The 17,833-nt window shown below is 37.9% G+C and overlaps 1 protein-coding gene across 2 annotated transcripts in view; it reads left to right on the top strand.

Annotated features, from left to right (window-relative positions):
- The first annotated feature begins 606 nt into the window (after positions 1-606).
- SLC12A6 (solute carrier family 12 member 6) overlaps positions 607-17,833 on the top strand; it is an 81,136-nt gene continuing 63,909 nt past the window's right edge. Inside the window, exon 1 of one of the 2 annotated variants that reach the window (XM_027066866.2) lies at positions 607-2,347. In XM_027066866.2, coding sequence (XP_026922667.1) covers positions 2,077-2,347 — 271 coding nt within the window. In that variant the 5' untranslated portion in view covers positions 607-2,076. The remainder of the gene's footprint in view (positions 2,348-17,833) is intronic. The other variant, XM_027066865.2, reaches the window with a different exon arrangement.

Here is a 17,833-nt window from a genome sequence, read left to right as displayed (position 1 = left end):
GATTTCTGCTCAGGAGATGATACCAGGTCTGTGGGATGGAGAACCGTGTTGCGCTCTGCGCTGAGTATAGAGCCTGCTTGGGATTCTCTCTCTCACTGTCTTGCTCTCTCGCGCTCTCTCTCAAATACATTTAAAAAAAAAAATTATGAAGACATTTTATTTAATGGAGCTTTCCGTCTAACTAGAAAGCGAAAAATAGCATTTCCGCTCACCTTTATTGAGGTATAATTGACCAAATTGTATACATTGTGTACACGATGGCATGAACTATGCATGTGGTAAAAGACATTTTAAGGATGGGGGGAAAATGTAGCACAAAATATATATAGATGTGAGGATACAGTGCTGTAAAAACACATCTCAAAAATTTGAGTAAGGGTCATACGTAGGTGTATGGTATGGGAGGTTTGTGATTTTTTTAAAGAAATTATGAACGGTATTTTCAGAGACGCTTTTATTAAAAAGAGATGGGTTTTCAGGTTCTGAGGGCAAACGGCATTGTCTGCTCCCCCGAACGCCTCCAGACCTGAGTTTGTGCAACACAGCAAGACTGAGAAGGAAAAGGATTTGTTTTCTCCCGTGCTCGTTGCTCAGGCCCCAACACGCAACTACAATTCCCATCGTCCTCCGGGCCTCCCAAGTGTGGCCCTTCAGGCCCGCTGCGACTTCAGCAGCGCATGCGCGCAGCCCTTAACGTCGCCTCGCAGACTGCAGAGGCTGGGCGGGGCTCCTCGGCACTCGCGGGACGGTACCGCCCTCCGACCGCTCCCCCAGGCTTCTCTTCGGACCGTTAACCTCGAATGAGGAACGAGCGGAGAGGGAAGGGAGGGGCTGCGGCGGCGCTGGCACAGCCCGCCGGGCCCGGGGCCGGGGGCGGCGAGGTCACGTAACGGCTGCTCTGGCGTCTGCCCGGGGAGGGGGCGCCCTCCCCGGCAGCCGGAGCCCTCCTGCGCGCTGCTCCGAAACAGTTACCGGCTCGTAAACAACAGCTGCGCGCGCACCCGCATCAGCTGGCGCCGGGATTCAGCACCTGCGACCTCCTCTTCCCCTCATCCCCGCTGCCCCCTCCTGTTCAGCCCGGGCCAGCCTACGGGGCCGTCTCCTCTCTTGCTAGGACCCGAAGGAAGAACGGCGAGGGCCTGACCTGCGCCGCGCCCTGGTCGGGGAGAAGGCGTCCTCCGGCAAAGGGGTGGCCCGTCCTGTCACACGCAGGAGAAACCCAGCGAGCAGACCGTGGGCTCGATGGACTAGCAACGACCTGCCACGACCCTGAGCTGCAGTCCGAGGGGTCTCGATCCGCTCGCTAGCCGCCCCCTCCCAGATCCGAGGGACCGTTCTGCCCGAAGAGCGGGCGGGCCACCCCCGCAGACCTCTTGGAGACGAGAATCCGCTCTGCCCCTGCATCCTCTGCTCACCCTTTTCTCCTCATTCTCCTGTATCCAGTAGTGTGGGGTATTTTTCTCGTTATGCATGCTCATCTCTCCCACCAGACCCAAGTGGATTATTGGCCTCAAAAACATCGGGTGACTCTCCACACACCTCCCAGCCAAACCTGTGGGGTATTCACCTGATACACAACAGGTGGCCGGGTGTATACCATTTCGCAATCTGATCTGTGCTGTATTCGCCTGATAAGGGTGGGCCTGCGCGCACTTTGCTCAACTAGAACCGTGGGACATTTACCAGATAAAAAAGACTTAACTACCTCGGCGGAAACCTGGGGGTCGAGGGGAGAAACGCTTCACCAGCTTCTCTTGAGACCATGGCGCTGGGGTCGCAGTGCTGAACCAGGGGAGATAGCTAGATAACTTTTTGTTTTCCCCCTGAAGAAAGGAAGTTACACGAGTTTGGCATCGTTTTGTCTTTTTTCCTCCTTAAATATTTAATGGTAGTGCACTTTCTGGGATAGTCTGTTTGAATTCTGAGAAGGAACTTTTTGTGGTGTAAATCAAGGTTATTGAAGGGTTTTTTAAGTTATCTTTTCTATTTTACAATCAAAAGTAGCTAGCGTAGGAGGAAGGATTTTGCGGGGGTTTCCTTTTTTCTTTGTTCTTATAAAGGAAAAGAGAAAGAATAATGCATCCTCCAGAAACCACCACCAAGATGGCTTCAGTTCGGTTCATGGTGACACCAACAAAGATCGATGACATTCCTGGTTTGTCAGATACCAGCCCGGACCTCAGCTCCCGGTCCAGTTCCCGAGTAAGATTTAGCTCACGGGAAAGTGTGCCGGAAACAAGCCGGAGTGAGCCCATGAGTGAGATGTCCGGAGCCACCACTTCACTGGCAACTGTTGCACTGGATCCGGCTAGTGACCGGACTTCTAACCCCCAGGATGTCACGGAGGGTAAGTAGAAACACAGATGACAGGATACTTTCATTACCGGCTTATTTATCTGGTTGTCTACTGGAAAATCACTTTTCCATTATACAGTAATCATCAGGAACCAAGGTACCTCTTTTTGAGATGCCTAAGGAACCCTTTGGAATAATGGTCAGCACAGTGACTCTCGGCACCAATAATTTGGCATGTGGGAAGGTATATGGAAAGAAGGAAAGCAAATTTATATTTCGACTTCTTCATTTTGCCTCCTTAGAATTGAAATGAGTGTTTTGGTTTAGGGCAAATATCAAAGAATTTAATAGTTTTTCAGCACAGAGAATCCTAAATGGTGAAATTCAGTGGAGAGCTTTGGGGTCAGAATATTACAGTTGGCTTTTAAGGCTAGTTACCAGGAGTAGTTAATGATCATATCTTAGTTACCGTTTTCGCACAAAGATTTCAGATATTATGTCACCGAATTCTTTGTAAAAAATTGTATCTTACAGAGACAGCAGTTCAAGAAGCTTAGCTTACTCAGGATGAGGCTGGTGGATCTATTGTCCTTGCTATCGAATGGAGAAATTGTAAAGAGGCTTTTAGGGCCTAATTCCCATATAATTTTGTAGAGAGGCTTTTAGGGTCTGATTTCTACATAATTTATTCACTTTGAACATTAGATGGAATGTGTTGAGTCTTTGTAGTCAGGAAATAGTAGTACACAAGCCACTTTCTGACTTACCTTGACCACTACAAACCTTAAGCTGCCTACACTAATTTGTGTTAGCTGGTTTGTAAGTTTTTACAGGATTTAGTGGGAAGAGGTGATGTAATGATAGAAAGGAGATGAGAGGTCATAACATTTTTCAGACTCTGAAGTACAAAAGTTTGAGAATTGCTGTACTGCTTTATATGTTTAGTTTTGTGCTAAATTATAACGTAGGTATGTCTAGTAATGAAAATTTCTCTTAAAACGCTTAAAGATTCTTAAAATGGTATTCTACCCAAATTTGAAAACCATAGCTTCAGCTACTGACTTGACATTTTCCGGTGTCAGGAAGTATTGTTCCTCTTAACCGAAAGGGTGCAGGAAACCAGAATGATTTTAGTTCCTTATTTGTGTTTGTGTTTCTGAATGTCTGGAAACAAGGTAGATGTGGTAAAGTTTGTAGTCTTAGAATTCACTTATCCTTGACTATTTTATGGAGATATGGACTTAACTATTTTCAATTTCTTGACACACTTTATACCATGGAATGGAATAAAAAATAATTTATCATTTTCTCTTCCTCCAAATTAGTTCTAAATTGTAGTTTTAGTCTGTATCCATCATACTATATTTAGGTTGTAAAAATACCAGGTAAAGACTATAACAGTGTTAATTTTTTTAATGCTGTAATTGTTGTTAGGCAGTTTACAGCTAACTGCTATTAGTCTTGTACTTATATATTTTGGAATTGTATTTTTATTCTGTTTAAAAAGTGAACTTATTTCTGTAATGTGCGAGCCTTGTGGAACAGGATCCTTATCCAGGCTGTTCTTCCCTTATTTACAAGCATTATTTACAGTATGGAATGGTATCGTTTTACACTACAGAGGTAAAACTGGGGACCTATCTAGGTGAAATCTATGTTGTTAAATGGGTATAGAAGTTAAAGCTTGGCTCTTTATCTAACATACTCCTTAATGTGTAAATATTATGATACCAAATGAAAGAAATTAACAGTCCAGCCATTAGACTGCAACTTCCACTATATTCTCAGGAAACTAGTTCTGTATTTTACTAATGACCTATTTTTTTCTCTGTCTTCTAAAAAATTATGACAACCAGAATCCTATATTTTCCCCACTATTAGAGGGACTGATCAAAAATACAATTATTTCATCTTTGGCTTCTTAATACGCGGATGCCCTTGTTAGACTTAGATATAGATCTTCACAGGATCCTGTTGTCAAGAAAATCAAGGACATACTAATCTACATTTGTCTCTGGGCTGGAATCAGTATTGGAAAACAACGCTGCATTTTCCACAAGTGATTCTGTCCTTAAGCTCATACTATACTTCAGAATTGTGTTTGCTATTTTAATATTTAGAATTCTGTGATTTTTTTTTTGGCCTTTTATATGTACATCCTTCTGTGGTTGTGACATTGGTATGATTATCTCTCTTTTCTCCACAATTCCCATGCCTCTCACATTTCTTCCATATATTAGCTTCCCACCTTAAATTTCTTTTCTCATCATACACTTTTTATTCACATTACATTGTACAACCAAGGGGGGTGGGGGTGAAACACGAAATTTTATATTTCTGTCTGTGTTTTAAGTTTTTCTCCTGTCGGCCTTTTGAGTAGGTAATTCTTTCTGCTATCAAAGTATTTATAATTTTCCTTTCATTTTGTTAAGGTTCCATTAGAGTTTATAGGATTGTGCAGTTGGTAAATAAAAACAAGAATATTAGACTGTACTTGCTTTTACATGAAGAATGCCTTAAAGATACAGAAGGAACTGTTGAGAGTGGATACCTCTGGTGGGTTATGAAAATAGGGTGGAAAATGGGAACTTTCCTTTACCTAAACAATTCAGAAGGGCATGTACAATTTTTTAGATTGAGGATGCATCACTTTAATAATAAAAATTTTAAGAGGCATAGCATGTTAGGGAACCTCAGATGACCAAGAATTGAATTCTGAAGAAGAACAAGAATTGAATTCTGAAGAACAACAAGAATTGAATTCTGGTCAAACTCTATTTTAAAAAATGGGAAGGGAGTGCACCTGAGTGGCTCAGTCGGTTAAGCATCAGACTTCAGCTCAGGTCATGATCTCACGGTTCTTGGGTTCAAGCCCCGCATCAGACTCTGCTGACAGCTCAGAGCCTGGAGCCTGCTTCGGATTCTGTGTCTCCTCCTTTCTGCCCCTTCCCCATTCATGATCTGTCTTTCTCTCTCCCTCAAAAATAAATAAGCATTAAAATAAAAATGGGGAAACTAAGGCTTACAGAGATGGTTATTTGTAGATCAGAGTGGGAAAGCCAAGACTGAAAAGTGCAGGCCTCCTGACTTATATCCAGTGCTTATATCATTTTGTCTCTGTCATGATGAACATTATTTACATTTGCCTTATAACTATTTTGTTATCTTAAACGATTGTTAAAATAATAATACCCAAAAAGAGCAAGGGACATATTTTTATATGTCTTACACAGGTTCTGATACATTTCACCCTTTTACGATTGAACAAATGCTCCCTGAGGCTCTGCTATGTATAAGGCACTCCAGTAGGAATTATAGGAAATATACCTATGAGACAGTCTCTGCCTTTGGAGAGCTTATAGTTTAGTGGTGAAAATGACCAGAACACTTTATCCATTTCTTCACCAAACATTTACTGAACACTTCTTAGGAGTCAGGCCCTGTCCTGGGTGTTAAGGATGCAAGGATGCAAGAAAAAAAATCCCAATAACTGTTGTAAGGAAAGTTATGATCTAACAGAGAAAACAAACAAATGTTCCTATAAATTATAATGCTGTGTGATAAATACAAAAATGAAGATACAGCAAAACACCAAAAAAAGAAAAATACAGCAAATTTTAGAATAATACAATAGAAAAATTTAGCAAAGGAAAATGATGAACTGAGATAAAAATGGAGACATTTAGAGACTGGAGGTCCTGATGGAGTAAAGTTGTAGTGAAAGATGTAGAAGGATTAAAGACTGTGTTCAGAGAGTTGAATGTTGGAGTTAATTGTTTCAGAGGTGGGGCAGGTCCAGTGTTAAGATGATCTAATATGCAGCCTTGGGAGTGGGTTTCTGAAATGGAGTAAAACTAAAATCCATTAAGTCAAGGAGCTCTAAATATACCAATTCCAAGGGTGACTGTCAACAAGTTTTTATTGGGGGGCATTAGGTGGTAGAGATGCAAAAGTAATAAGTCCCTCCTTCAAAGATAAGTCCCTCCTTCAAAGAGTCACCTTCTGTCTGAAACTTTCTCTGATTTACCCCCACCCCCAGATAAAATAGATAAGTTCTTTATGTCCCTGTATCCCTTATGCAGACTGTTACTATAATACCTATTTCACTTAATTTTGTTGATTTTGTATGTTATCTTTCTCACCTAGGCAGCAAAGTTCTTGGGACAGGAACACAAAGTTGTCTTTGTATCATCAGCACCTAGTATAGTGTGTCATGCCACATATAATTTGCACTCAATAAAATACATATTGAGTTGAAGATCTTCTAAGCCAAAAAAAAAAAGATCTAGAAATAGGGACGCCTGGGTGGCCCAGTCAATTAAGCGTACAACTCTTGGTTTCAGCTCAGGTCATGATCTCGTGGGTTTGAGTCCCACATTGGGCTCTGCACTGGCAGAGCCTACTTGGCATTCTCTTTCTCTCCCTCTCTCTCTGCCCCTCCCCCACTTGTGCTGTCTGTCTCTCTCAAAATAAATAAATAAACTTAAAAAAAAGGATAGAAATATAAACAAAAATTAGAAACATAGTATGGTAAAGGCAAATGAAATGTACCCACTAGAGCAGTGATGCTTCATCTGGTTGCGTATTGGAATGATCTAGAGATCTTTTTAGAAAATACTTCTGCCCCTTTCCCAGGGATTCTGATTTAATTGCATCAGTAGTTTTTAAAAGCTTTTCAGATGATTCTAATGTAAAGCCCGCATTGAAGACCATAGCCCGGAAGAGAAGCGTGATTAATGCTGTGCATTTGAGAAGAACTTTCCCACCTGATTAGGACTTCGCTGTGAGCAGATAGGCACAGCAGGCCTTTCCTTAAATGTCAGGAGGTCTTATAGAGTAGAATATTTATCTGCCCATGGAGCCATTACACTACACACTTACGTTTAGTGTATTCAGCTGATCTAGGGTTAAATCAGAATAATGATTGACTAAGCAACTTGGAGAACTAGCTAGTTGTGTTTTTTTTCCCCCATAAGAACATACTTCAAAGTACCAAGTACTTTTCTGTACTTTTCCAAAAAACTTCTAAGTTTTTGCCCCAAACCAAAATAAGTGAATTACATTGTATTGCCAATCAATGACTATTACCCTTATTTTAAATATATTTTTCATATTATACTTGGCCCTTGAAAAACCCAGGGGTTAGGGGTACCAACCCTCATGCAATAGAAAATTTGAATGTAACTTTTGACTCCACCAGACTTTAACTGCTAATAGCCTACTGCTGACCAGAAGAAGCCTTACCAATAATATAGTCAGTTAACCTTTTTGTACATATTATAGACTGTATTCTTACAATCAAGTAAGCTAGAGAAAATAAAATGTTATTAAGAAAATCATAAGGGATAGAAAATGTGTTTTCTGTATTATTTATAGAAAAAAATCCAAGTGTAAGTGGACACATGCAGTTCAAACCTGTGTTGTTCAAGGGTCAAGTGACTGTGGTTCTTGAATATTGTTCATTTTACTTTGGCACTCTGTGAGCTATAACATTGTAGAAGGTAGTAAGATGGATAGTTTCATAAAAATACATGGATTTGGTACCTTCTTAGCTCATCTGTATCATCCTCTGATTTTATATATTTTTAAGGGTTTCCAGTATTCTCTGAAACATTTTGAACATTTTGGTCACAGACCACATCTGTTTTGGTCCACTTTTCCATACTCTACAGCCAATGATTAAACTTTATAATATACTACTTTACACCACAGGGAGCAATCAGCCAAATCCAGAATATGGGAAATTTTACTGAATAGCCAGATTCTTCAAAAAATAAATGGCATGGGGTGGAGGAGGAGTGATGGGAAGAGAGGGAAAGCTGTTACAGACAAAAAGCAGACCAACCAAATGCAAGGTGTGGGCTTTATTTGGATCCTGATGTAAACAAGAGTAAAAGATACCTTTAGGGTAGTCAGGGAAATGTGACAATGTACTTGGTATTAAATGATTTTAATGCATTATTGTGAATTTTCTTAGGTGTATTTAAGACATTGTGGTAAAGTCCTTGTCTGTAAAGATACATATTGAAGTATCTACAAGTGAAATGAAATGTACTCCACCACCCAGCACCCCCCCCCCAAAAAGTTGAGAATATTGGCAAATGTTTATATTTTGAATTGGAGTAAAAGGTGCATGGGGATTCATTTTACTGTTTTCTCTGCTTTTGTGTATATTTGAAAATATCTATAATAAAAACTTTCAAAAGGTTGAACTGTGTGTAAGAAAGCTGCTTTGATAGAAAGGACTTTCTTTTAGAGTCTGTCCTAGCATACTCTACGTTTTGACTCAGCAGTTGGTAAAGTGATGCTTCAACTTCGTGTCTTTTATTTTTGGTAATATCTTCTATGTCCTCACTAATTCTTTTCTACCAAAGGCCTTATTCTTTCCCTGTCAGTGGCATATTTCTTGCTTCCAGATTCTCATAAACCTTGCTTTGATATTATCTCTACTGGAATGGAAAAGAAGGAAGAGGACACTCCTGGTCACTTTTAAAAGTTATACTTCCCATTTCAAGACTGTTAGAATAAGAGTAATGTTTCTAACGCTGACATTTAAGATAATTTGTAATGACCTATGCGGATGATGTCTTGCTATGAACTTTTGGATTGTAGCTGCCTCTCTTTTTGTCCCCTCTGCCTGCACTCTGAAATAGCAAGACCTTTGTGCAAATTCTTTTTTTTTAAACTTTGTTTATTTATTTTGAGAGAGAGCAAGAGAGAGAGAGAGCAAAAGTGGAGGACAGGCAGACAAGGAAGGGAAAAGAGAATCCCAATCAGGCTTCGTGCTGTCAGTGTGGAGTCCTACACAGGGCCCAAACTCACAAACCATGAGATCATGACCTGAGCTGAAATCAAGAGTCAGACACTTAACTGACTGAGCCACTGAAGTGCCCCAACCTTTATGTAAATTGTAAAAAAGACAGCCCTTCCAGGCTTCACTAGAGAAGGACAAACTGGATTTCAACCCCCAACCCCTGCCCTTTTGGTGTGACACAGTCTGCACAGCAGCTGCATCTGGTGGGTTTGCTGAATCAGAATAATGCAAATTATATGTGTTTGAGTTCTTGGCGAGGTCTCTTGTTGTTGTTGTTGTTGTTTTCTTTTTCTTTTTTGTAAAGAAAGGCGAAAGATTTATGTGATATGAAGAGAAACCAGAGTATGGTGATGGGTTTCTTAGCACATACGAAACTTTGGAGGGGTATATTGTAGGAATTATGAAAGCATTTTATTTTGTGAATGTATAAAACAATGTGTTATTTTAATGAAGTTTTGTAAGTAAATAGGGAAATAAGAAGATTTTTCTCATTGCAATCCTGTGATTAGTGCTTTGGTGTATTGTGTAGAAGCCCAGCAATTATAAATGAAGGTGTGAGCACAAAACTGCAGAACATACAGCACACACACAAGCAGACACACAAGGCATCTTGCTTTAAATGCAGAAGTTCCATAGTTGATGAATAATAAATATTACTACCATATTTGCTCGGTTCTAAGGCATACACTTGTCATCTTTTTAACATTTCTGACATTTAGGTGCATTTTACTTTTGAAGAATTTTAAGCTACTGTTAAATCATTGGTGGAACTTAGAGTTAACAAAATTTCAGAATCAAGTCACAATAGTGAATAAATCAAATTGAAAGGCTGTCCACAATCTGAAATTCTGAAGTTACCTTTGGATGTCTACTGAAAAAATGTGAGGGCTGAAGCTTTTTTTTAGTCTTAAAATGGAAGTTTTTGTAGTTGAAAAGCCAGAGATAGAAAACAAAAAGTGTGTATAAGTAATTAAGAGATAAGAGGTGTGTTTGTGTTTGGGTTTTAATCCTAACTTTAGTTGTTGTATTTTTGTTTGTTTGTTTGTGTTTTTCAATTTAAAATTTCCTGTTCTTTTAGAACTGTGTTTCAGTCTCCAGTTTCTCTACGAAATTAGTCAGTGGCATCTTTGGCTTTGCGTTTTTATTACTGCATTGCTCAGCCTTATACTTTTCTAATGGTCTTGAGAAATCCATGCAAGATATTCAATTGGTAGCATTCCTCTGTTTATTTTTATGTTATTTCTTTTTTTATTTTAGAGAGAGCACGTGCAAGTGGGGCAGAGGGACAGAGGGAGAAAGAGAGAATCTCAAGTAGACTCCGACCTCAGCACAGTGCCCGATGCAGGGCTCGATCCCATGACCGTGGGATCATGACCCAAGCTGAAATCAAGAGTCGGACCCTCAATTAACTGGGCCACCCAAGCACCACAGCATTCCTCTTTTTACAGTCAGAACCATTTGGTTAATAGTTTTAATTTTTGGCCAAGTGGCACCTGAATTTCTTCATTTTCTCCATTTCACTAGACAAATCTACTTTTACTTAGGGGTAAAACTATTCCGTTTTTATACAGCTAGTTTAAAAACAAGAAAACAGTGAGTTTAAAAACTCGTATATATTGGGACACCTGGGTGGCTTAGTCAGTTTGAGTGTCCAACTCTTGATTTCTGCTCAGGTCATGATCTTACAGTTTGGGAGTTTGAGCCCTGCATCGATCGACCTCTGCACTGGCAGTGCAGAGCCTGCTTGAGATTCAGTCTCTCTCTCTCTCTCTAAATTATTTAAAAATAAATAAACTTAAAAAACTTTTTAAAACTCTTGTATAAATATGTACATTATCACTTTGAGGAGCTATGAGAAATTGAACCAAACTGAAATTTATCTTATTTGAGAGCATTTGCATTTAACATCCAAGCTTTTATATATATATATATATATATATATATATATATATATATATATATATATATATATATCTCCAGAAAGAATACTTACTTTCACAACTGGCTAGTTTACATCCTAAATTATTAAAAAAAAATTTTTTTTATTTAAAAAATTTTTTAGGGGCTCCCAGGTGGTTCAGTTGGTTCAGTATCAGACTCTTGATTTCAGCTCAGGTCATGATCTCACAGTTCATGAGATCAAGCCCTGCATCAGACCCTGCTTGGCATTCTCGCTCTCTCTTGTTCTCTGCCCATCCCCCACTTGCTCGTGCACACTCTCACACTCTGTCTCTCAAAATAAACATTTTTTTAAAATAAAAAATTTGTTTCTTAGTTTTGCAGTGTACTCATTTCCAATAGAATTCTAAGAATTATTAGGAAATAGAAAACATTCTTCCCTATTAAATGAAAAATCATGTTTTGATATTTTTCATTTAAAATAAAGTCATTTTCTTCAGAGCTATGATGGGATTTCTCATCCAGGAGAAAATTGAAACTGATAAGGTTAAGTAACCTGCCCAAGGTCATACAAGTAATAAATTGAAGATTAGTAACTTAAACCCAGGTGTGTGTGATTTTAGTATCAGTATCCCTGTTATTACACTTCCTCTACTAACATTAGTTGGCTGTATTGAAGCATTTAGTAAGCAGCAAAGGTAGAGTAGAAGAAGTATAAAAGAAAAAGAATTTTTATGTTCAGTGTACATTTTTGCAGTTTTTTGTCTGGATTGGGGGCATGAAAGGAAATAGGGGTTTTTGTTTTTTCAAAAGAAGGTAGTAAAATGACATGTTTCCTGAGTAATTTTAAGGTTCTGTGTTCCTAAAAGGAAATCTGGCCTAAAAGTATGTATTTTTTTTTTAAGATTTTATTTTTAAGTAATCTCTACACCCAACATGGGGCTCAAACCTACAGCCCTGAGATCAAGAGTCACATGTTCTACCACCTGAGCCAGCCAGGTGCCCTTATTTCAGTGTCTTTTAAATAAATGGCTTGCAAATACCCAGGGCAATTTGGTAGTGCTGAATTATACAGTTATTAGGCACATTAGTTCATCTTCCTGAAAGTTAATATTCGTATTTCTAGTTTCAGTAGATCTACTTGTTTTTTGGTTTTGGTTTTGGTTTTTAGTAATCTCTACCCCCAACGTGGGGCTAGATCACAACCCTGAAATTGGTAATCACATGTTCTACCAACTGAGCCACCCAGGCACCTTGTGGTATATCTATTTTAAAATGGAGTTTTGGGGGTTCTTGGGTGGCTCAGTCAGTTGAGCATCCAACTCCTGATTTTGGCTCAGGTCATGGTCCCAGGATTATGGGATGGAGCCCTGCATCAGACTCCATGCTGAACGTGGAGTCTGCTTGAGATTCTCTCTCTTTCTCTCTCTCTCTCTCTTTCTCTCTCTCCACCCCCTCCCCCCCCCCCCCCGTCTTCTGCCCCTCTCTCCCACTTGTGCATATGCGCTTTCTCTCTCTCATGGGAGTTTTGTTGGAAGAAAGGAAGCAATAACTTCTTTAAAAACAAAAACTTGTTCTCTGAGGTGAAATTAACAAGAAAATTTTGTTTTGAATTGTATTTTCATTTTTCTTTATATTTTTAGAAATATGTCTTAAGTTTTGACAGTATGTTGCAGTTTCATTTTCCATGCACTGTTCGTAGTGTTGACTAGAAACCTATCTAGCAAGTATTTCATTTATAGAATGGAATGTCCTACATCAAAAATGAAATTCTGAGTGAGTTACTGAGTAGTCTATGTTCATAGTGCCAGTGCTACGTTTTTGGTTGGTGATTCTTGGGTCTTACAGTATCTAGGCTATAATCACATTAGACTAATGAAAGAGATGGGCAGCCTTATTTATACAGGGAGTTGTAATATCGTGAAGAAGGAAACAGTGGAAGCTGAGGACTCTTGGGTACACAAAGGGTTTTGATAATGCCTTCTTTAATATCAGCCAAAATGGGTGATGTAGCTATCAAATTGGCCAGCCATCAACTATCCTCCTACTTCGTTCTTTTCTTTAGTGAAGATTCACACCTGTAGGTCCTTGAAGAAGTAACTGGGCAAGGTAGTAGTGCGTTGTGCCCTCAAGGTTCTATGTTTACATTATATTGTACTTACAGAACTGGTCTGATGTTGCCTTTTATTATATAGTGAGGTAGATAACATGATTGTGAGCTCCTTGAGGGCAGGAACAGTGTCTTGTTCTCCATTGTATTCCTATTTCCTGGCACATAATGGTCACTCAAATATGTATTGAATAATGCGTGATTTCTTCAGCTTCAATAAAGCATGAGATTTTCCTTACATTTTGATTTGGAGAAGTCTCTGCCTTTCTTACAATGCAATATTATGAATCCATCAGAAAATAATGTCTGAGGTATTTATTATCTTTCAGTTGTTAGCCCCAACATATGTTATATATTAATCACTGATGCCATTTTATAAAAACCCATTTTCATGGACAATTTTATGTAATTCTGAGATTTAGGGGTTATAAGTTCTTACTATCCATTGTAGTTGGTCTTCACCAGAGTAATTGATTGACTCTATAATTCTTTCTGTACTTGTCTACATAAGGCAATATTTAGAATTTGTGATCATTTCAATATTTTAAACCACTATTTCCAGTGTCTGAAGGGGAAAGAGGGTTTGCTGATATATTAAGGAAAAAATATATATATATGTATATATATATATATTTCTACTTAAGAATGAGAGTCTGTATACTTTTCTAGCTATAGCTCTAAATTTAAGTAGTGAACTGCCAGTAAAATGTTTACAGTATTCTGTAACACAGCCATGGAGTGTAGTATGTAAATGGTGCTGGTCCATCAGCTGTCTACTTAACCTGTGTGAGGAGGTAAGTTCAGAAATTGAAAGTTTTAAAAAACTTGCTTAGCAGTTTGATAGAGCAATTTTATGTCAAATCTAATAATAAAAATTAGAACTTGTGTTTTGTATATTTTTCTAGTAATTCATAAGATTTTTAGTCCTCAATGAATTCTGAATATAAAGAAAAATATTCCTTTACCAGCAATCATTTGCAACGCACTGTTCTTTTGAATGTTTGCCTAACCTTCTGAATGATACCTCATGAGGTAGTGTTTCCCTTTAAAGCCTGAGTAACTGAATGGGGGTCACGGAGTAAGTTAGTCCTTTATGCAAGTCTGATATTTTCCTTAAGAATGCCTGCTTTAACACATGACCTCTTTCTTTTCTTAATATTTGAAGGTAAGTTAAAATTTTTGTAAATTCTGTGCTTTTTTAGAAGTTCTATAATTCAGACATTTTAATGAAATCCTATAATTCAGATCTTTTTCCTGTCAAACAACATCTTTTAATAAGATGAATTTATTGTTAGAAAGATTCATAGAATGAAGAGTACGAAGGGTTTACTTCTATGTAAACTTCATGAAGAATTTACTGAGGATAAAACATAATTAACCTTTGTTGCTCAAAGTTCATCATAAATTTACCTTAATCAAGAAAATTAAAGCATAATGCCATTTTCTATTTATATTTAGTTGCTGGCTGGCATTTACAACGATTTGATGAGAATGTCTATCCTAAATATTTTGAAGTAACAACTTACTACATTAGAAGCAACTGCTTGGGGGGGAAAAAGCAACTACTTGGAAGTAGATTCCACTTTCTTTACTATTTGTTGTAAAAACACCATTTGTAATAAAACAAATGCTGTAAGCACAAAACTGTCAATTGGCTACAATTTTAAAGGCTCTCTCAAGTGTGGCTGGATCTCAATAGTAGATAAAGCACTCTGAATGGTATCTTCAAACTACAAGAGTTTAGGAGAGATTCATAAGATTTGAAGCTGTTTTCCAAATCAGAATCCTTTTTTCTTTGCACACCATCCCCATCAAATGTGTGTGTGTGTGTGTGTGTGTGTGTGTGTCTATGAGAGAATTCTGTAAAAAGGTGTAGACAGATGAGTTAAGTCTACATTGTGTGTGTCATGGGAGCTATTGTTCTATTTTATATTTTTCCAGCTTTTTAATAGCATGCTGGTACCTTTGATCAAGCTCTAGTTGCATTTTTAAGTTTTTTGAAAGAATACTATTTAATATGTTACTAAATCCTTAACGTCATATCTAAAAACTGCTCTCAGGAATGGACAGAATGACATTTGGTAAAACTCATGTATTCAAAATGTATGTGGCTTTTTAATTCCAGGGATTTTGCTTGCTGCTTACTTATAGAAGTTTTCTTGCATCGTGAATTCATTTTTAGCATGCATTACTAGATTCTTAAGAATCACTTCAGCAGGATGTAGTGTGGTTCTAGGTTATTTGTGAATGGCTTTTGTATAATACAGTTCTCAGGTTCTGAGAATGAAGAGGAAATGCATATATGATTTGCTCTAAAATTGAGTGATGTAGTATAACAGTATAGTACAACCTGGAAGAGAATCCTTATGTTGAAAATAATTTCCCACTTACTTTCCCTTAATTGTTCAAGTCTTTTCACTAAATCTAATTTGTCTTTGTTTTTTTAATAAATGGTTTGAATAAAACAAAATGCTGGTTGTCATGAGTTGTTAGCTCTGATTAAAAATAAGTAATTGGATAGTGTAGAACAGTAAATTGTACTTCCAAAATATTACCCATGGTAGATCCATTCTTCTAAAGAATGGGCATGCTTTTTAAAAAAACAAACATAATGTCACAAAAAAGTTTTACTGAAACTAGTAATATAAATAATGTATAATATTTGGCCTAATGTACAAAGCACTATGGGAGTAATGCCATTATAAATGCGCTTTTGCCCTAGCCTGGGCTTATGTCTTACTACTAAAAAATACCATAGGGGCGCCTGGGTGGCTCAGTCAGTTAAGCTTCCAACTCTCTGTTTCGGTTCAGGTCATGATCTCGAAGTTTCATGGTTCAAGCCCACGTCGGGCTCTGTGCTCACGGTGCAGAGTCTGCTTGGGATTCTCTCTCTTCTCCCTCTCTCTCTGCTCCTCCCCCGTTCATGCTGTCTCTATCTCTAAAGAAATAAACTTAAAAAAAAAAAAGATTTGAAAAAAAATAGTTTTTTTTAAATGTAAAACTAAATATTTCAAACGTGTATGATTCATTTCAAACAGCATTCAACACTATAAAATCAAAGTACAGGACTAGCATTTATGTAACTGCTTAAATTTTACATGAAATGGAATTTGACCCATAAGTGCTTTGCTTTATACTCTCACACCTAAAGATCTTTATAAAGATTTCAGTGAACTTCAGTTCATTGAATTTTTTCCAACATTTTATTAAGAAAATTTTCAAACATACAGAAGAATTGTAAGACTTTTGGTGAACAACCATCTTTATCCTCCAGATGCTACAATTAACATTACACTCTATTTGTTTTACTACCTATTTATCCCTTCCATTGGATCCATCTATTTTTAAAGCATTTCTTTTTTTTTTTTTTTTTCCACGTTTATTTATTTTTGGGACAGAGAGAGACAGAGCATGAACGGGGGAGGGGCAGAGAGAGAGGGAGACACAGAATCGGAAACAGGCTCCAGGCTCCGAGCCATCAGCCCAGAGCCTGACGCGGGGTTCGAACTCACGGACCGCGAGATCGTGACCTGGCTGAAGTCGGACGCTTAACCGACTGCGCCACCCAGGCGCCCCTAAAGCATTTCAAATTAAGTTGCGGGCATCAGTTATGCTTCAACTCTAAACACTTTTGTATGCATATGATTAATATGTAATATATAACTTAAAATGTTTTTGAGATTCATCCATGTTGTTGAATGTATCAGTAGTTTGTTCCTGGTTATTGTTGAGTAATACTCTATTGTATGAATATACTACAGGTTGTTTATCTTATTGATGGATAACTTGTCTGTTTCCTATTTGGGCTGTTATGAATAAAGGTTTATAAACATGTTTGAAATTTGTAAAAGGGGCACCAGGGTGTCTCAGTCGGTTGAGCATCTGTCCAACCCTTGATTTCAACTTAGGTCATGATCCCAAGGTTATGGAATTGAGCCCTGTGGTGATGGAGCCTGCTTAAAATTCTCTCTCTCTCTCTCTCTCTCTCTCTCTCTCCCTCTCTCCCTCTCTCCCTCCCTCCCTCCCTCTCTCCCTCTCCCCCTCTGCCCCTCTTCCTTGCTCTTGCTCTCTCTCTTTCTCTCAAATGAAAAAAAAAGACAAAATTTATAAAAAGCTGCCAAACCTTTTTCCAAAGTGGTTGTATTATTTTATATTCCCACCAACATTTGCTCTACATCCTTGCCAACAGTTTTAATGGTGATTTTAATTTGCATTTCCTGAAAGCCAATGATGTTGAACACTTTTTCCAGTGCTTATTAGCCATTTATATAACTTCCTTTGTGAATTGTCTATTTAAATCTTTTTTTATTTTGTATTCAGTTTTTTTCTTATTGAGTTGTAGAGGATTTTTATATATTTAAGATATAAGTCCTTTGTCAAGTACATGTTTTATGAATATTTTCTCCCAGTCTCTGACTTATATGTTCATTTTCATAATGGTGTCAGTTTGTATTTTTTCCAGTGTTTTATTATGAAAATTTTCAAACATACAGAAAGTTGGAAGGCTTTTATATAAGTGAACACCTGTACACCCACCACGCAGAATCTATCATTAACATTTTATTGTACTTTTCCTAACACCTCTTTATCCATCTATCTTACTGCATTTCGAGGTAAATTACAGATATCAGTTCACCTCTCCCAGATACTTCAAAATGCATATTATTAGAATTCAGTATTTGTTTGTAGCTTTTTAAAAAATACATTTATTCATT

This window comes from Acinonyx jubatus, chromosome B3 (assembly GCF_027475565.1).
Source record: "Acinonyx jubatus isolate Ajub_Pintada_27869175 chromosome B3, VMU_Ajub_asm_v1.0, whole genome shotgun sequence".
In the NCBI taxonomy this organism is placed as follows: domain Eukaryota; kingdom Metazoa; phylum Chordata; class Mammalia; order Carnivora; family Felidae; genus Acinonyx; species Acinonyx jubatus.
This window is presented reverse-complemented; position numbering and strand designations above follow the sequence as displayed.